This window comes from Engystomops pustulosus, chromosome 2 (assembly GCF_040894005.1).
Source record: "Engystomops pustulosus chromosome 2, aEngPut4.maternal, whole genome shotgun sequence".
NCBI lineage: Eukaryota > Metazoa > Chordata > Amphibia > Anura > Leptodactylidae > Engystomops > Engystomops pustulosus.
The window spans coordinates 265578320-265598565 of record NC_092412.1 but is presented as its reverse complement, the minus strand read 5'-3'; the positions used below and the strand labels follow the sequence as shown (position 1 = coordinate 265598565).

Genomic DNA, 20246 nt, shown 5'->3' with positions numbered 1-20246 from the left:
CTGGTGACGGGGCCTAGAGACTAATGTGGTGGCCTGTAGACTGGTTTGCTGGTCTATAGACTGGTCCCAGGCCCCCTAATTAGCCTCCAGGCCTCTAGGTGAATATTTTGGTGGCATGGAGACTGGTAAGGGAGCCAGGAGACTGGTGAGGGGGCCAGGAGCTGGTGATGAGGCCTGAAGACTGGTAAGGGGGTCTGGAGACCAATGAGGGAGCGAGGAGAACGGCTTGATGGCTAGGAGACTGGTGAATGGGCCTGGAGACTGGGGAGGCGGCTTGGAACTGGGGAAGGGGCTTGGAGACTGTGAAGGGGGCTTGGAGACTGGGGAGGTGGCCTGGAGACTGGGGAGGCGGCCTAGAGACTGGGGAGGCTGCCTGGAGACAGGCTAGGGAGCCAAGAGACTGGTGAGGGAGTCAGGAGACTGAAAGGGGTCCCGGAGACTAATGAGGGGACCCGTAGACTAATGAGGGAACCTAGGGACTGATGAGGGAGCCAGCAGACTGGTGAGAGGGCCTGGAGACTAATGATTGGGCCTAGAGGCTAATGAAAGGTCCTAGAGGCTAATGAGAGGGCCTAGAGTGTAAGGAGGGGACTAGAGGCTAATGAGGGGGCCTGGAGACTAATGAGGGCCTATGAGACTATCACCTGTCTCCAGGGCCCATCACCTGTTTCCAGGGCCCCTCATTAATCTCCAGGCCCCCTAATTATCCTCCAGGTCTCTAGGAGAATAGTTTGGTGGCATGGAGACTGGTAAGCGAGCTAGGGGACTGGTGATGGGGCCTGGAGACTGGTGAGGGAGCCAGTAGACTGGTGAAGGGGGCCTGGAGACTAATGGGAGAGCCAGGAGACGGATGAGGGGACCTGGAGTTTACTGAGGGGGCCTGGAGACTAATGAGGGCCCATCACCTGTCTTCAGGGCCCCTAACCTGGCTTCAGGAGAATAGTTTGGTGGCAAGGAGACTGGTAAGGGAGCCAGGAGACTGGTGAGAGGGCCTGGAGAATAATCATTGGGCCTAGAGGCTAATGAAAGGTCCTAGAGGCTAATGAGGGGGTTTGGAGACTAATGAAGGCCCATCACCTGTTTCCAGGGCCCCTCATTGATCTCTGGTGAGGGAGCCAGTAGACTGGTGAAGGGGGCCTGGAGACTAATGGGAGAGCCAGGAGACTGGTGAGGTGGCCTGGAGAATAATGAGAGAACCAGGAGACTAATGATGCGGCCTGGAGACTAATGATGCGGCCTGGAGACTAATGATGCGGCCTGGAGACTAATGATGCGGCCTGGAGACTAATGATGCAGCCTGGAGACTAATGATGCGGCCTGGAGACTGGTGAAGGGGGCCTGGAGACTAATGAAGGAGCCAGGAGACTGGTGAGGGAGCTAGGAGACTGGTGAGGTGGCCTGGAGACTACTAAGGGAGCCAGGAGACTAACTAGGGGGCCTGGAGACTAATGAGGGGGCCTGGAGACTAATGAGAGAGCGAGGAGACCGGCTTGGTGGCCGGGAGACTGGGGAGGGGGCCTGGAGACTGGGGAGCGGGCCTGGAGACTGGCTAGGGAGCCAGGAGACTGGTGAGAGGGCCTGGAGACTAATATGGTGACTTGGAGTCTAATGACGGGGCCTATAGACTGGTGAGGGGGCCTGGAGACTAATGAAAGAGTGAGGAGACCGGCTTGGTGGCCTAGAGACTGGGGAGCAGGCTTGAAGACTGTGGGGCAGGCCTGGAGACTAGGGAGGCGTCCAGGAGACTGGGGAGACGGGCTGGAGACTGGTTTAGTGTCCTGAAAACTGGGGAGGCGGCCTGGAGACTGATGAGGGTGCCTGGAGACTAATGAGAGAGCCAGGAGACTGGTGAGGGGACCTGGAGACTAGTGAGGAGGCCTGGAGACTAATGAGAGGGCCTGGAGACTAATGAGAGGACCTGGAGACTAATGAGAAGGCCTGAAGACTAATTAGGTGGCCTGGAGACAAATGAGGGAGCTAGAAGATTGGTTTGGTAGCCTGGAGTCTGGTGAGGGAGCCAGGAGACTGGTAAGGGTGCCTGGAGACTAATGAGCGGGACAGGAGACTAATGAGAAGACCTGGAGACTAATGAGGGGGCCTGGAGACTAACTAGGGGGCCGGGAGACTAATGAGGGGGCCTGGAGACTGGTGTTTGGGCAAGGAGACTGGTGAGGAAGCCCTGGAGACTGGTGAGGGAGCCCTGGAGACTGGTGAGGGAGCCCTGGAGACTGGTGAGGGAGCCCTGAAGACTGGTGAGGAGGCCTGGAGACTACTTAGGGGGCCTGGAGACGAATGAGGTGGCCTGGAAACTGGCTTTGTGGCCTGGAGACTGGGGAGGGAGCCTGGAGACTAATGAGGGGGCCTGGAGACTAATGAGAGGGCCTGGAGACTAATGAGAGGACCTGGAGACTAATGAGAAGGCCTGAAGACTAAATTAGGTGGCCTGGAGACAAATGAGGGAGCTAGAAGATTGGTTTGGTGGCCTGGAGTCTGGTGAGGGAGCCAGGAGACTAATGAGCGGGACAGGAGACTAATGAGAAGACCTGGAGACTAATGAGAGGGCCTGTAGACTAATGAGGGGGCCTGTAGACTAACTAGGGGGCCGGGAGACTAATGAGGGGGCCTGGAGACTGGTGTTTGGGCAAGGAGACTGGTGTTTGGGCAAGGAGACTGGTGAGGGAGCCCTGGAGACTGGTGAGGAGGCCTGGAGACTGGTGAGGAGGCCTGGAGACGAATGAGGTAAACCTGGATACTGGCTTTGTGGCCTGGAGACTGGGGAGGGAGCCTGGAGACTGGGGAGAGGGCCTGGAAACTGGGGAGGCGGCCTGGAGACTGGGGAGATGGCCTGGAGACTGGGGAGATGGCCTGGAGACTGGGGAGACGGCCTGGAGACTGGCTAGGGAGCTAAGAGATTGGTTTGGTGGCCTGGAGACTGGTGAGGGAGCCCTGGAGACTGGTGAGGGAGCCCTGGAGACTGGTGAGGGAGCGCTGGAGACTGGTGAGGGAGCGCTGGAGACTGGTGAGGAGGCCTGGAGACTAGTGAGGAGGCCTGGAGACTAGTGAGGAGGCCTGGAGACTAATGAGGAGGCATGGAGACTAATGAGGGGGCCTGGAGACTAATGAGAGAGCGAAGGAGACTGGCTTGGTTGCCTGGAGACTGGGGAGCAGGCCTGGAGACTGGGAAGGAGGCCTGCCTGAGGAGGCAGACTGGAGACTGGCTAAGGAGCTAGGAGACTGGTGAGAGGGCCTGGGGACTAATGTGGTGGCCTGGAGAATGGTTTGCTGGCCTATAGACTGGTGAGGGAGCCAGGAGACTGGTGAGGGGGCCTGGAAACTAATGTGGCGGCCTAGAGACTAGGGAGGCGGCCTGGAGACTGGTTTAATGGCCTGAAAACTTTGGAGGCGCTCTGGAGACTAATGAGGGGGCCTGGAGACTAATGAGAGGGCCTGGAGACTAATGGGGGGGGGGCCTGGAGACTAATGAGGGGGCCTGGAGACTATTTAGGGGGCCTGGAGACTAATGCGGGAGCTAGAAGATTGGTTTAGTGGCCTGGATACTGGTAAGGGAGCCAGGAGACTAATGAGCGGGACAGGAGACTAATGAGAAGACCTGGAGACTAATGAGAGGGCCTGTAGACTAATGAGGGGGCCTGTAGACTAACTAGGGGGCCGGGAGACTAATGAGGGGGCCTGGAGACTGGTGTTTGGGCAAGGAGACTGGTGTTTGGGCAAGGAGACTGGTGAGGGAGCCCTGGAGACTGGTGAGGAGGCCTGGAGACTGGTGAGGAGGCCTGGAGACGAATGAGGTAAACCTGGATACTGGCTTTGTGGCCTGGAGACTGGGGAGGGAGCCTGGAGACTGGGGAGAGGGCCTGGAAACTGGGGAGGCGGCCTGGAGACTGGGGAGATGGCCTGGAGACTGGGGAGATGGCCTGGAGACTGGGGAGACGGCCTGGAGACTGGCTAGGGAGCTAAGAGATTGGTTTGGTGGCCTGGAGACTGGTGAGGGTGCCCTGGAGACTGGTGAGGGAGCCCTGGAGACTGGTGAGGGAGCCCTGGAGACTGGTGAGGGAGCCCTGGAGACTGGTGAGGGAGCCCTGGAGACTGGTGAGGGTGCGCTGGAGACTGGTGAGGAGGCCTGGAGACTAGTGAGGAGGCCTGGAGACTAGTGAGGAGGCCTGGAGACTAATGAGGAGGCATGGAGACTAATGAGGGGGCCTGGAGACTAATGAGAGAGCGAAGGAGACTGGCTTGGTTGCCTGGAGACTGGGGAGCAGGCCTGGAGACTGGGAAGGAGGCCTGCCTGAGGAGGCAGACTGGAGACTGGCTAAGGAGCTAGGAGACTGGTGAGAGGGCCTGGGGACTAATGTGGTGGCCTGGAGAATGGTTTGCTGGCCTATAGACTGGTGAGGGAGCCAGGAGACTGGTGAGGGGGCCTGGAAACTAATGTGGCGGCCTAGAGACTAGGGAGGCGGCCTGGAGACTGGTTTAATGGCCTGAAAACTTTGGAGGCGCTCTGGAGACTAATGAGGGGGCCTGGAGACTAATGAGAGGGCCTGGAGACTAATGGGGGGGGGCCTGGAGACTAATGAGGGGGCCTGGAGACTATTTAGGGGGCCTGGAGACTAATGCGGGAGCTAGAAGATTGGTTTAGTGGCCTGGATACTGGTAAGGGAGCCAGGAGTCTAATGAGGGGGCCTGGAGACTAAAGAGAGGGCCTGAAGACTAAAGAGGGAGCCTGGAGACTAATGAGGGGACCTAGAGACTAATGAGAAGAGCTGGAGACTAATGAGGGAGCCTGGAGACTAATGAGGTTGCCTGGAGACTAATGAGGGGGCCTAGAGACTAATAAGGGGGCCTGGAGACTAATAAGGGGACCTGGAGACTAATAAGGGGGCGTGGAGACTAATAAGGGGGCCTGGAGACTAATAAGGGGGCCTGGAGACTGGTGAGGGATCCCTGCAGACTGTTGAGGAAGCCTGGAGAATACTGAGGGTGCCTGATGACTACTGAGGGGGCCTGGAGACTAATGAGGGGGCCTGGAGACTAATGAGGGGGCCTGGAGACTAATGAGGGGGCCTGGAGACTAATGAGGTGGCCTGGAGACTAATGAGGTAGCCTGGAGACTGGCTTGGTGGCCTGGAGACTGGTGAGGGGGCATGGAGACTAATGACGGGGCCTAGCGACTAGTTTGCTGGCCTATAGACTACTGAGGGAGCCAGGAGATTGGTGAGGGTGTGTGAAAACTAATGTGGCAACCTAGAGACTAGGGAGGTGGCCTGGAGACTGGGGAGGCGGTCTGGAGACTGGATTGGTAGCCTGAAAACTGGGTAGGCGGTCTGGAGACTAATGAGGGGCCTGGAGACTAATGAGGTGGCCTGGAGACTAATGAGGTGGCCTGGAGACTAATGAGTTGGCCTGGAGACTAATGAGTTGGCCTGGAGACTAATGAGTTGGCCTGGAGACTAATGAGTTGGCCTGGAGACTAATGAGTTGGCTTGGAGACTAATGAGTTGGCCTGGAGACTAAGGAGTTGGCCTGGAGACTGGTGAGGGGGCCTGGAGACTGATGTGGTGGCCTGGAGACTAATGACGGGGCCTGGAGACTGGTTTGCTAGTCTATTGACTGGTGAGGGAGCCTGGAGACAGGGCAGACGGCCTGGAGACTGTACAGATGGCCTGGAGACTGGACAGACGGCCTGGAGACTGGCTAGGAAGCCAAGAGACTGGTGAGAGGACCTGGAGACTAATCTGGTGGCCTGGAGACTAATGACGGGGCCTGGAGACTAATATCGGGGCCTTGCGACTAATGATGGGGCCAGGAGACCAATGACGGGGCCTGGAGACCAATGACGGGGCCTGGAGACCAATGACGGGGCCAGGTGAGGGAGCCCTGGAGACTGGTGAGGGAGCCTGGAGACTGTTGAGGCGGCCTGGAGACTAATGAGGGGGCCTGGAGACTAATGAGCAAACTAGGAGACTGGTTTGGTGGCCTGGAGACTGGTGAGGGAGCCAGGAGACTGGTAAGGGGGCCTGGAGACTGGTAAGGGGGACTGGAGACTAACGACGGGGACTGGAGACTATTGAGAAGACCTGGAGACTAATGAGGGAACCTGGAGATTAATGAGGAGGCCTGGAGACTAATGAGGGGGCCTGGAGACTAATGAGAAGACCTGGAGACTAATGAGGGGGCCAGGAGACTGGTGAAGTGGCCTGGAGACTGGTGAGGGGGCCTGGAGACTAATTAGGGGGCCTGGAGACTAATTAGGAAGCTAGAAGATTGGTTTGGTGGCCTGGAGACTGGTAAGGGAGCCAGGAGACTGGTGAGGGTGCCTGAAGACTAATGAGCGGGACTGGAGACTAATGAGAAAACCTTGAGACTAATGAGGGGGCCTGGAGACTAACGAGGGAGACTGGAGACTAGAGAGAGGGCCTGAAGACTAAAGAGGGGGCCTGGAGACTAATGAGAAGACCTGGAGACTAATCAGAAGGCCTGGAGACTAATGAGGGGGTCGGGAGACTAATAAGGGGGCCTGAAGACTAATGAGGGGGCCTGGAGACTAATGAGGGGGTCTGGAGACTAATGAGGGGGTCGGGAGACTAATAAGGGGGCCTGGAGACTAATGAGGGGGCCTGGAGACTAATGAGGGGGTCTGGAGATTGGTTATTGGTCCAGGAGACTGGTGAGGGAGCCCTGGAGACTGGTTAAGGAGCCCTGGAGATTAATGAGGTGGCCTGGAGACTGGTGAGGGGGCCTAGAGACTAATGTGGTGGCCTGGAGACTGGTTTGCTGGTCTATAGACTGGTCCCAGGCCCCCTAATTAGCCTCCAGGCCTCTAGGTGAATATTTTGGTGGCATGGAGACTGGTAAGGGAGCCAGGAGACTGGTGAGGGGGCCAGGAGCTGGTGATGAGGCCTGAAGACTGGTAAGGGGGTCTGGAGACCAATGAGGGAGCGAGGAGAACGGCTTGATGGCTAGGAGACTGGTGAATGGGCCTGGAGACTGGGGAGGCGGCTTGGAACTGGGGAAGGGGCTTGGAGACTGTGAAGGGGGCTTGGAGACTGGGGAGGTGGCCTGGAGACTGGGGAGGCGGCCTAGAGACTGGGGAGGCTGCCTGGAGACAGGCTAGGGAGCCAAGAGACTGGTGAGGGAGTCAGGAGACTGAAAGGGGTCCCGGAGACTAATGAGGGGACCCGTAGACTAATGAGGGAACCTAGGGACTGATGAGGGAGCCAGCAGACTGGTGAGAGGGCCTGGAGACTAATGATTGGGCCTAGAGGCTAATGAAAGGTCCTAGAGGCTAATGAGAGGGCCTAGAGTGTAAGGAGGGGACTAGAGGCTAATGAGGGGGCCTGGAGACTAATGAGGGCCTATGAGACTATCACCTGTCTCCAGGGCCCATCACCTGTTTCCAGGGCCCCTCATTAATCTCCAGGCCCCCTAATTATCCTCCAGGTCTCTAGGAGAATAGTTTGGTGGCATGGAGACTGGTAAGCGAGCTAGGGGACTGGTGATGGGGCCTGGAGACTGGTGAGGGAGCCAGTAGACTGGTGAAGGGGGCCTGGAGACTAATGGGAGAGCCAGGAGACGGATGAGGGGACCTGGAGTTTACTGAGGGGGCCTGGAGACTAATGAGGGCCCATCACCTGTCTTCAGGGCCCCTAACCTGGCTTCAGGAGAATAGTTTGGTGGCAAGGAGACTGGTAAGGGAGCCAGGAGACTGGTGAGAGGGCCTGGAGAATAATCATTGGGCCTAGAGGCTAATGAAAGGTCCTAGAGGCTAATGAGGGGGTTTGGAGACTAATGAAGGCCCATCACCTGTTTCCAGGGCCCCTCATTGATCTCTGGTGAGGGAGCCAGTAGACTGGTGAAGGGGGCCTGGAGACTAATGGGAGAGCCAGGAGACTGGTGAGGTGGCCTGGAGAATAATGAGAGAACCAGGAGACTAATGAGGGAGCCTGGAGACTAATGATGCGGCCTGGAGACTAATGATGCGGCCTGGAGACTAATGATGCGGCCTGGAGACTAATGATGCGGCCTGGAGACTAATGATGCGGCCTGGAGACTAATGATGCGGCCTGGAGACTGGTGAAGGAAGCCTGGAGACTAATGAAGGAGCCAGGAGACTGGTGAGGGAGCCAGGAGACTGGTGAGGTGGCCTGGAGACTACTAAGGGAGCCAGGAGACTAACTAGGGGGCCTGGAGACTAATGAGGGGGCCTGGAGACTAATGAGAGAGCGAGGAGACCGGCTTGGTGGCCGGGAGACTGGGGAGGGGGCCTGGAGACTGGGGAGCGGGCCTGGAGACTGGCTAGGGAGCCAGGAGACTGGTGAGAGGGCCTGGAGACTAATATGGTGACTTGGAGTCTAATGACGGGGCCTATAGACTGGTGAGGGGGCCTGGAGACTAATGAAAGAGTGAGGAGACCGGCTTGGTGGCCTAGAGACTGGGGAGCAGGCTTGAAGACTGTGGGGCAGGCCTGGAGACTAGGGAGGCGTCCAGGAGACTGGGGAGATGGGCTGGAGACTGGTTTAGTGTCCTGAAAACTGGGGAGGCGGCCTGGAGACTGATGAGGGTGCCTGGAGACTAATGAGAGAGCCAGGAGACTGGTGAGGGGACCTGGAGACTAGTGAGGAGGCCTGGAGACTAATGAGAGGGCCTGGAGACTAATGAGAGGACCTGGAGACTAATGAGAAGGCCTGAAGACTAATTAGGTAGCCTGGAGACAAATGAGGGAGCTAGAAGATTGGTTTGGTAGCCTGGAGTCTGGTGAGGGAGCCAGGAGACTGGTAAGGGTGCCTGGAGACTAATGAGCGGGACAGGAGACTAATGAGAAGACCTGGAGACTAATGAGGGGGCCTGGAGACTAATGAGGGGGCCTGGAGACTAACTAGGGGGCCGGGAGACTAATGAGGGGGCCTGGAGACTGGTGTTTGGGCAAGGAGACTGGTGAGGAAGCCCTGGAGACTGGTGAGGGAGCCCTGGAGACTGGGGAGAGGGCCTGGAAACTGGGGAGGCGGCCTGGAGACTGGGGAGATGGCCTGGAGACTGGGGAGATGGCCTGGAGACTGGGGAGACGGCCTGGAGACTGGCTAGGGAGCTAAGAGATTGGTTTGGTGGCCTGGAGACTGGTGAGGGTGCCCTGGAGACTGGTGAGGGAGCCCTGGAGACTGGTGAGGGAGCCCTGGAGACTGGTGAGGGAGCCCTGGAGACTGGTGAGGGAGCGCTGGAGACTGGTGAGGGAGCGCTGGAGACTGGTGAGGAGGCCTGGAGACTAGTGAGGAGGCCTGGAGACTAGTGAGGAGGCCTGGAGACTAATGAGGAGGCATGGAGACTAATGAGGGGGCCTGGAGACTAATGAGAGAGCGAAGGAGACTGGCTTGGTTGCCTGGAGACTGGGGAGCAGGCCTGGAGACTGGGAAGGAGGCCTGCCTGAGGAGGCAGACTGGAGACTGGCTAAGGAGCTAGGAGACTGGTGAGAGGGCCTGGGGACTAATGTGGTGGCCTGGAGAATGGTTTGCTGGCCTATAGACTGGTGAGGGAGCCAGGAGACTGGTGAGGGGGCCTGGAAACTAATGTGGCGGCCTAGAGACTAGGGAGGCGGCCTGGAGACTGGTTTAATGGCCTGAAAACTTTGGAGGCGGTCTGGAGACTAATGAGGGGGCCTGGAGACTAATGAGAGGGCCTGGAGACTAATGGGGGGGCCTGGAGACTAATGAGGGGGCCTGGAGACTATTTAGGGGGCCTGGAGACTAATGCGGGAGCTAGAAGATTGGTTTAGTGGCCTGGATACTGGTAAGGGAGCCAGGAGTCTAATGAGGGGGCCTGGAGACTAAAGAGAGGGCCTGAAGACTAAAGAGGGAGCCTGGAGACTAATGAGGGGACCTAGAGACTAATGAGAAGAGCTGGAGACTAATGAGGGAGCCTGGAGACTAATGAGGTTGCCTGGAGACTAATGAGGGTGCCTAGAGACTAATAAGGGGGCCTGGAGACTAATAAGGGGACCTGAAGACTAATAAGGGGGCGTGGAGACTAATAAGGGGGCCTGGAGACTAATAAGGGGGCCTGGAGACTGGTGAGGGATCCCTGGAGACTGTTGAGGAAGCCTGGAGAATACTGAGGGTGCCTGATGACTACTGAGGGGGCCTGGAGACTAATGAGGGGGCCTGGAGACTAATGAGGGGGCCTGGAGACTAATGAGGTGGCCTGGAGACTAATGAGGTAGCCTGGAGACTAATGAGGTAGCCTGGAGACTGGCTTGGTGGCCTGGAGACTGGTGAGGGGGCATGGAGACTAATGACGGGGCCTAGCGACTAGTTTGCTGGCCTATAGACTACTGAGGGAGCCAGGAGATTGGTGAGGGTGTGTGAAAACTAATGTGGCAACCTAGAGACTAGGGAGGTGGCCTGGAGACTGGGGAGGCGGTCTGGAGACTGGATTGGTAGCCTGAAAACTGGGTAGGCGGTCTGGAGACTAATGAGGGGCCTGGAGACTAATGAGGTGGCCTGGAGAATAATGAGGTGGCCTGGAGACTAATGAGGTGGCCTGGAGACTAATGAGTTGGCCTGGAGACTAATGAGTTGGCCTGGAGACTAATGAGTTGGCCTGGAGACTAATGAGTTGGCCTGGAGACTAAGGAAATGGCCTGGAGACTGGTGAGGGGGCCTGGAGACTGATGTGGTGGCCTGGAGACTAATGACGGGGCCTGGAGACTGGTTTGCTAGTCTATTGACTGGTGAGGGAGCCTGGAGACAGGGCAGACGGCCTGGAGACTGTACAGATGGCCTGGAGACTGGACAGACGGCCTGGAGACTGGCTAGGAAGCCAAGAGACTGGTGAGAGGACCTGGAGACTAATCTGGTGGCCTGGAGACTAATGACGGGGCCTGGAGACTAATATCGGGGCCTTGCGACTAATGATGGGGCCAGGAGACCAATGACGGGGCCTGGAGACCAATGACGGGGCCTGGAGACCAATGACGGGGCCTGGTGAGGGAGCCCTGGAGACTGGTAAGGGAGCCTGGAGACTGTTAAGGCGGCCTGGAGACTAATGAGGGGGCCTGGAGACTAATGAGCAAACTAGGAGACTGGTTTGGTGGCCTGGAGACTGGTGAGGGAGCCAGGAGACTGGTAAGGGGGCCTGGAGACTAACGACGGGGACTGGAGACTATTGAGAAGACCTGGAGACTAATGAGGGGACCTGGAGATTAATGAGGAGGCCTGGAGACTAATGAGGGGGCCTGGAGACTAAAGAGAAGACCTGGAGACTAATGAGGGGGCCAGGAGACTGGTGAAGTGGCCTGGAGACTGGTGAGGGGGCCTGGAGACTAATTAGGGGGCCTGGAGACTAATTAGGAAGCTAGAAGATTGGTTTGGTGGCCTGGAGACTGGTAAGGGAGCCAGGAGACTGGTGAGGGTGCCTGAAGACTAATGAGCGGGACTGGAGACTAATGAGAAAACCTTGAGACTAATGAGGGGGCCTGGAGACTAACGAGGGAGACTGGAGACTAGAGAGAGGGCCTGAAGACTAAAGAGGGGGCCTGGAGACTAATGAGAAGACCTGGAGACTAATCAGAAGGCCTGGAGACTAATGAGGGGGTCGGGAGACTAATAAGGGGGCCTGAAGACTAATGAGGGGGCCTGGAGACTAATGAGGGGGTCTGGAGACTAATGAGGGGGCCTGGAGACTAATGAGGGGGCCTGGAGACTAATGAGGGGGTCTGGAGATTGGTTATTGGTCCAGGAGACTGGTGAGGGAGCCCTGGAGACTGGTTAAGGAGCCCTGGAGATTAATGAGGTGGCCTGGAGACTGGTGAGGGGGCCTAGAGACTAATGTGGTGGCCTGGAGACTAATGACGGGGCCTGGAGACTAATGACGGGGCCAGGAGACTAATGACGGGGCCTGGAGACTGGTTTGCTGGTCTATAGACTGGTGAGGTAGCCTGGAGACAGGGGATGGGGCCTGCAGACTGGGCAGACGGCCTGGGGACTGGGCAGATGGCCTGGAGACTGGCTATGGAGCCAAGAGACTGGTGAGAGGACCTGGAGACTAATCTGGTGGCCTGGAGACTAATGATAGGGCCTGGAGACTAATGACGGGGCCTGGTGACTAATGACGGGGCCAGGAGACCAATGATGGGGCAGGAGACCAATGACGGGGCCTGGAGACCAATGACGGGGCCTGGAGACCAATGACGGGGCCTGGAGACCAATGATGGGGCCTGGAGACCAATGACGGGGCCTGAAGACTAATGACGGAGACTGGAGACAGCTGAAACAGCCCTGGAGACTGGTGAGGGAGCCCTGGAGACTGGTGAGGCGGCCTGGAGACTAACGAGGCGGCCTGGAGACTAATGAGTGAACTAGGAGATTGGTTTGGTGGCCTAGAGACTGGTGAGGGAGCCAGGAGACTGGTGAGGGAGCCAGGAGGCTGTTGAGGGAGCCAGGAGGCTGGTGAGGGGGCCTGGAGACTAATGAGGGGGACTGGAGATTATTGAGAAGACCTGGAGACTAAAGAGAGGGCCAGAAGACTAAGGAGGCGGCCTGGAGTCTATTGAGGGGACCCGAAGACTAATGAGGAAATCTAGGGACTGATGAGGGAGCCAGCAGACTGGTGAGAGGGCCTGGAGACTAATGATTGGGCTTAGAGGCTAATGAAGGGCCTAGAGGCTAATGAGGGCCCATCTGTCTCAAGGGCCCCTCATTAATCTCCAAGCCCCCTAATTAGTCTCCAGGCCCCTAATTAGCCTCCAGACCCCCTAATTAGCCTCCAGGCCTCTAGGTGAATGGTTTAGTGGCATTGAAACTGGTAAGGGAGCCAGGAGACTGGTGAAGCGGCATGGAGACTGGTGAGGGGGCATGGAGACTGGTGAGGGAGCCAGTAGACTAGTGAAAGGGGCCTGGAGACTAATGAGAGAGCCAGTAGACAGGTGAAGGGGCCTGGAGACTAATGAGAGAGCCAGGAAACTGGTGCGGTGGCCTGGAGAATAATGAGAGAACCAGGAGACTGATGAGAGGGCCTGGAGAAAAATGAAGGGGTCTAGAGACAGGCAAAGGAGCCAGTAGTATAATGAAGGGGCCTGGAGACTAATGAGAAGACCTGGAGACTAATGAGGGGGCCTGGAGACTAATGAGGGGGCCTGGAGACTAATGAGGGGGCCTGGAAACTAATGAGGGGGCATGGAGACTAATGAGGGAGCCAGGAGACTACTGAGGGAGCCTGGAAACTACTGGGGGGACCAGGAGACTAATGAGTTGCCCTGGAGACTATAGAGGGGGCCTGGAGACTAATGAGGGGGACTGGAGACTAATGACGGGGCCTGGATACTAATGAGGGAGCGCTGGAGACTGGTGAGAGTGCCCTGGAGACTGGTGAGGGAGCCCTGGAGACTGGTGAGGGAGCCCTGGAGACTGGTGAGGGAGCCCTGGAGATTGATGAGGGAGCCCTGGAGAATAGTGAGGGAGCCCTGGAGAATAGTGAGGGAGCCCTGGAGAATAGTGAGGGAGCCCTGGAGACTGGTGACGGAGCCCTGGAGACTGATGAGGAGGCCTCGAGACTGGTAAGGAGACCTGGAGACTAATGAGCAGGAGTGGAGAATAATGAGGTGGCATGGAGACTGGCTTGCTGGCCAGGAGACTGGGGAGGGCTGATGAGGGAGCCAGCAGACTAGTGAGAGGGCCTGGAGACGAATGATGGGGCCTAGAGGCTAATGAAAGGGCCTAGAGGCTAATGAGGGCCCATAACCTATCTCCAGGGCCCCTCATTAATCTCCAGGCCCTCTCATTAATCTCCAGGTCCCCTAATTAACCTCCAGGCCTCTAGGAGAATAGTTTGGTGGCATGGAGACTGGTAAGGGAGCCAGGAGACTGATGAGGGGGCCTGGAGACTGCTGAAGGGGTTTGGAGACTAATGAGAGAGCCAGTAGACTGGTGAAGGGGGCCTCGAGACTAATGAGAGAGCCAGGAGATTGGTGAGGTGGCCTGGAGAATAATGAGAGAACCATAAGAATGATGAGGGGACCTGGAGACTACTGAGGGGGGCTGGAGACTAATGAGGGGGGCTGGAGACTAATGAGGGGGTCTGGAGACTAATGAGGGGGTCTGGAGACTAATGAGGCTTCCTGGAGACTAATGAGGTGGCCTGGAGACTAATGAGGCGGCCTGGAGACTAATGAGGTGCCCTGGAGACTAATGAGGTGCCCTGGAGACTAATGAGGGGGCCTGGAGACTAATGAGGGGGCCTGGAGACTAATGAGGGGGCCTGGAGACTAATGAGAGTGAGAGGAGACCGGCTTGGTGGCCTGGAGACTGGGGAGGGGGCCTGGAGACTGGGGTGAAGGCCTGGAGACTGGGGAGGAGGCCTGACTAACGAGGCAGCATGGAGACTGGCTAGGGAGCCAGGAGATTGGTGAGAGGGCCTGGAGACTAATGTGGTGGCCTGGAGACTAATGACGGGGCCTGGAGACTGGATTGCTGGCCTATAGACTAAAAAGGGGACCTGGAGACTATTGAGGGGGCCCGGAGACTAATGAGGGGGCCTGGAGACTAATGAGGGAGCCTGGAGACTAATGAGGGGGCCTGGAGACTAATGAGGGGGCCTGGTGACTTATGAGGGGCTTGGAGACTTATGAGGGGCCTGGAGACTGTGAATGGGGCCTGGAGACTGTGAAGGGGGCCCGGAGACTAATGAGGGAGCCAGGAGACTGGTGAGGGGCCTGGAGACTAATGAGGGGGCCTGGAGACTAATGAGAGGAGACCGGCTTGGTGGCCTGGAGACTGGTGAGGGGGCCTGGAGACTGGGGTGAAGGCCTGGAGACTGGGGAGGAGGCCTGACTAACGAGGCAGCCTGGAGACTGGCTAGGGAGCCAGGAGACTGGTGAGAGGGCCTGGAGACTAATGACGGGGCCTGGAGACTGTTTTGCTGGCCTATAGACTAATAAGGGGACCTGGGGACTAGTGAGGGGGCCTGGAGACTAATGAGGGGGCCTGGAGACTAATGAGGGAGCCTGTAGACTAAAGAGGGAGCCTGTAGACTAAAGAGGGAGCCTGGAGACTAAAGAGGGAGCCTGGAGACTTATGAGGGGGCCTGGAGACTGTGAAGGGGGACTGGTGTGGGAGACAGGAGACTGGTGTGGGAGACAGGAGACTGGTGTGGGAGACAGGAGACTACTAAGGGAGCCTGGAGACTAATGAGGGGGCCTGGAGACAAATGAGGGGGCCTGCAGACTAATGAGAGAGCGAGGAGACCGGCTTGGTGGCCTGGAGACTGGGGAGGGTGCCTGGAGACTAGGGAGCAGGCCTGGAGAATGGGGAGGAGGCCTGGAGACTGGGGAGGAGGCCTGGAGACTGGGAAGGCGGCTGACTGAGGAGGCAGACTGGAGACTGGCTAGGGAGCCGGGAGTCTGGTGAGAGGGCCTGAAGACTAATGTGGTGGCCTGGAGTCTAATGACGGGGCCTGGAGACTGGTTTGCTGGCCTATAGACTGGTTAGGGAGCCAGGAGACTGGTGAGGGGGCCTGGAAACTAATGTGGCGTCCTGGAGACTGGGGAGGAGGTCTGGAGACTGGTTTGGTGGCCTGAAAACTGGGAAGGCGGCCTGGAGACTAATGGGGGGCCTGGAAACCAATGAGAGAGCCAGGAGACTTGTGAGGGGACCTGAAGACTAGTGAGGAGGCCTGGAGACTAATTAGGTGGCCTGGAGACTAATGAGGGAGCTAGAAGATTGGTTTGGTGGCCTGGAGACTGGTGAGGGAGCCAGGAGACTGGAAAGGGTGCCTGGAGACTAATGAGCGGGACTGGAGACTAATGAGAAAACCTGGAGACTAAAGAGGGGGCCTGGAAACTAAAGAGATGGCCTGAAGACAAAAGAGGGGGCCTGGAGACTAAAGAGAGGGCCTGAAGACTAATGAGGGGGCCTGGAGACTACTGAGGGGGCCTGGAGACTACTGAGGGGGCCTGGAGACTACTGAGGGGGCCTGGAGACTAATGAGGGGGCCTGGAGACTAATGAGGGGGCCTGGAGACTAATGAGGGGGCCTGGAGACTAATGAGGGGGCCTGGAGACTAATGAGGGGGGCTGGAGACTAATGAGGGGGCCTGGAGACTACTGAGGGGGCCTGGAGACTACTGAGGGGGCCTGGAGACTACTGAGGGGGCCTGGAGACTACTGAGGGGGCCTGGAGACTACTGAGGGGGCCTGGAGACTAATGAGGGGGCCTGGAGACTAATGAGGGGGCCTGGAGACTACTGAGGGGGCCTGGAGACTACTGAGGGGGCCTGGAGACTACTGAGGGGGCCTGGAGACTAATGAGGGGGCCTGGAGACTAATGAGGGGGCCTGGAGACTAATGAGGGGGCCTGGAGACTACTGAGGGGGCCTGGAGACTACTGAGGGGGCCTGGAGACTACTGAGGGGGCCTGGAGACTAATGAGGGGGCCTGGAGACTAATGAGGGGGGCTGGAGACTAATGAGGGGGGCTGGAGACTAATGAGGGGGCCTGGAGACTGGTAGGGAGCCCTGGAGACTGGTGAGGGAGCCCTGGAGACTGGTGAGGGAGCCCTGGAGACTGGTGAGGGAGCCCTGGAGACTGGTGAGGGAGCCCTGGAGACTGGTGAGGGAGCCCTGGAGACTGGTGAGGGAGCCCTGGAGACTGGTGAGGGAGCCCTGGAGACTGGGGAGGCGGCCTGGAAAATGGGAAGACGGCCTGGAGACTGGCTAGGGAGCCAGTAAACTGATGAGAGGGCCTGGAGACTGGCTAGGGAGAAAGGAGACTGGTGAGGGAGCCCTGGAGACTGGTGAGGGAGCCCTGGAGACTGGTGAGGAAGCCCTGGAGACTGGTGAGGAAGCCCTGGAGACTGGTGAGGTGGCCTGGAAACTGTCTTGGTGGCCTGGACACTGGCTTGGTGGCCTGGAGAATGGGGAGGGGGCCTGGAGAATGGGGAGGTGGGCTGGTAACTGGGTAGGCGGCCTGGAGACTGGGGAGGCGGCTCCAGACTGGAGAGGCGGCCTTGAGACTGGGGAGGCGGCCTAGAGACTGGGGAGGCGGCCTAGAGACTGGGGAGGCGGCCTGGAGACTGGGGAAGCGGCCTGGAGACTGGGGAGCCTGCCTGGAAAATGGGGAGATGGCCTGGAGACTGGCTAGGGAGCCAGGAGACAGGTGAGTGGGCATGCAGACTGGCTAGGGAGCCAGGAGACTAGTGAGAGGGCCTGGAGACTAATCTGGTGGAGACTAATGACAGGGTCTGGAAACTGGTAAGGGAGACCTGGAAAGTGGTGAGGCAGCCTGGAGACTAATGAGGGGGCTAGGAGATTGGTTTGGTGGCCTGGAGACTGGTGAGGCAGCCACGGGACCGGCGAGGGAGCCAGGAGACTGGTGAGGGGGACTGGAGGCTAATGAGGGGGCCTGGAAACTAATGACGGGGCCTGGAGACTAATGAGGGGGCCTGGACATTAATGAGGGGGCCTGGAGACTAATGAGGGGGACTGAAATCTGGTGAGGGGCCCGGAAGACTGGTGAGGGAGCCAGGAGATTGGTGAGGAGGCCTGGAGACTAATGAGGTGGCCAAGAGACTAATGAGGGCGCCTGGAGACTAATAAGGGCACCTGGAGACTAATGAGGGGACCTGGAGACTAATGAGGGAGCGAGGAGAAAAATGAGGGAGCCAGGAGACTGGTGAGGGAGCCAGGAGACTGGTGAGGGAGCCAGGAGACTGGTGAGGGAGCCAGGAGACTGGTGAGGGAGCCAGGAGACTGGTGAGGGAGCCAGGAGACTGGGGAGGGGGCTTGGAGACTGGGGAGGGGGCTTGGAGACTGGGGAGGGGGCTTGGAGACGGGGGAGGTGGCCTGGAGACTGGGGAAGGGGCCTGGAGACTGGGGAAGGGGCCTGGAGACTGGGGAAGGGGCCTGGAGACTGGGGAAGGGGCCTGGAGACTGGGGAGGTGGCTTGGAGACTGGGGAGGCGGCCTGGAGACTGGGGAGGCGGCGTGGAGATTGGGGAGGCGGCGTGGAGATTGGGGAGGTGGTGTGGAGACCAGCTAGGGAGCCAGGAGGCTGGTGAGGGAGCCATGAGGAGTCAGGAGACTGGTGAGGGAGTCAGGAGACTGGTAAGGGGGCCCGTAGACTAATGAGGGAACCAGCAACTGGTGAAAGGGCCGGGAGACAAATGAAAGGTCCAAGAGGCTAATGAGGGGGCCTAGAGGCTAATGAGGGGGCCTGGAGACTAATGAGGACCCATCACCTGTCTCCAGGGCCCCTTACCTGTCTCCAGGGCCCTTAACCTGTCTCCAGGGCCCCTCATTAATCTCCAGGCCCCCTAATTAGTCTCCAGGCCCCCTCATTAGTCTCCAGTCCCCCTCATTAGTCTCCAGGCCCCCTCATTAGTCTCCAGGCCCCCTCACCAGTATGCTGGCTCCCTCATCAGTCTCTAGGCCCCCTCATTACTCTCCAGGCCCCCTTACTAGTCTCCTGGCTCCCTCTCCAGGCTGCCTCCCCAGTCTCCAGGCTGCCTCCCCAGTCTCCAGGCTGCCTCCCCTGTCTCCAGGCTGCCTCCCCAGTTTTCAGGCCACCAAACCAGTATCCAGGCTGCCTCAGCAGTCTCCGGGCCCCCTCAACAGTCTCCGGGCCACCAAACCAGGCTCCAGGCCACCAAATCAGTCTCCGGGCCACCAAATCAGACAGGTGAGAGCGCCTGGAGACAGGTGAGGGGGCCTGGAGACAGGTGAGAGCGCCTGGAGACAGGTGAGGGGGCCTGAGGCAGATAAGACGTAACACAACAGATAGCGACCTACCTGTTTCCGGAGGAACTCTTCCCCGAGCTCGGACTGGAAATATGGGGGGATGCTGCGGGTCCTGATGGCTGCCAGCTGCTCCTTCTGCTCCTGGATCTCCATCCTGTGGTATAAGAAGTGTCTGTAGTCGGGCAAGATCTCTATCTGCACTTCATACAAAGTTCACATCTTATCCTGGGGTCCCAGTATTATCCCCCCATCTCCTTACCGGAGCTTCTCCCGGTCTTGGAGGCTTCGCTGTGGTTTGGCCGGGGAAGGGGGTGGTGTGGGGGAGATGGCGGTCTCGTAGAGATGGGTGATGTCCGTCGCTGGAAATTGGATGCAGAGAAATAGTAAGTTCAGGGCATTGTCCTCATTACTATGCAGGCCTCCCCCTCTGAGCTAAGCTCCTCTCACCTTGTATCCGCTCCCCATGGGAGGTCTGGAGGGGCTCAGGGGCGTCGGTCAGTGACTGTGGGAGGAGCATAACATCATCATCGGTGATGACCAACTGTGGCCTAAAAGTCTCCCACCAGAGTAGTATAACTACTACCACCATCATCCCCGGAGCCAGGTGGTATTATTACTCCTCCCACCAGAGTAGTGTAACTATTACCACCATCATCCCTGTAGTTGCTCACCAGCACCAGCTGGAGCAGGTCTGCAGCCTCTTCCCTCTCCTCCGCGCTCCTCGGATCCTTCATCTTCAGTTCTCGCATCTCTGCCTCCTTCTTTATCACCTCATCAATGTATTCCTGTAGGCAGATGGATACAGGGAGTGAGCAGGGGTGCACCTAGCCTTTCTGCTGCCTGAGGCGAGCTATAGAAAGACGCCCCCCCCCCCCCACTCCATATATGTAATATATCAAGGAGTGTCAGAACCAGACCCAAATCATATTGGTTTGCTTCGGAAATAAAGCAATGCAAAATACATAAGAGCGTGCCACCATGTACTATATAATAAACACAGCGAGCTACCACAGAACAAAATACATACAACAATCCGCGATATAATATAAAATCAATACATCATGCCACCATATATTATAAAATACATACAGCGTCCTTCATGTAATATATAATAGATCCAGTGTGCCGGCGTATACCATATAATACTTACAGCGTGCCGCCATGTACCATATAATACATACATTGTGCAGCCATATACCATATAATACATACAGCATGCCGCCATATACCATATAATACATACAGCGTGCCGCCATATACCATATAATACATACAGCGTGCCGCCATATACCATATAATACATACAGCATGCCACCATATACCATATAATACATACAGCGTGCCGCCATATACCATATAATACATACAGCATGCAGCCATATACCATATAATACATACAGCGTGCCGCCATATACCATATAATACATACAGCGTGCCGCCATATACCATATAATACATACAGCGTGCCGCCATATACCATATAATACATACAGCGTGCCGCCATATACCATATAA

At 57.7% G+C, this 20246-nt stretch overlaps 1 protein-coding gene across 6 annotated transcripts in view; it reads right to left on the bottom strand.

Annotated features, from left to right (window-relative positions):
* Positions 1–20246, bottom strand: part of LOC140119730 (sperm-associated antigen 17-like) — a 214173-nt gene that overhangs the window by 30561 nt on the left and 163366 nt on the right. For all 6 annotated transcript variants that reach the window (XM_072139080.1, XM_072139081.1, XM_072139083.1 and 3 more), the window contains 4 exons: positions 19403–19516; positions 19179–19233; positions 18991–19090; positions 18783–18885 (listed from right to left, as the gene is read on the bottom strand). In XM_072139080.1, coding sequence (XP_071995181.1) covers positions 18783–18885; positions 18991–19090; positions 19179–19233; positions 19403–19516 — 372 coding nt within the window. The remainder of the gene's footprint in view (positions 1–18782; positions 18886–18990; positions 19091–19178; positions 19234–19402; positions 19517–20246) is intronic.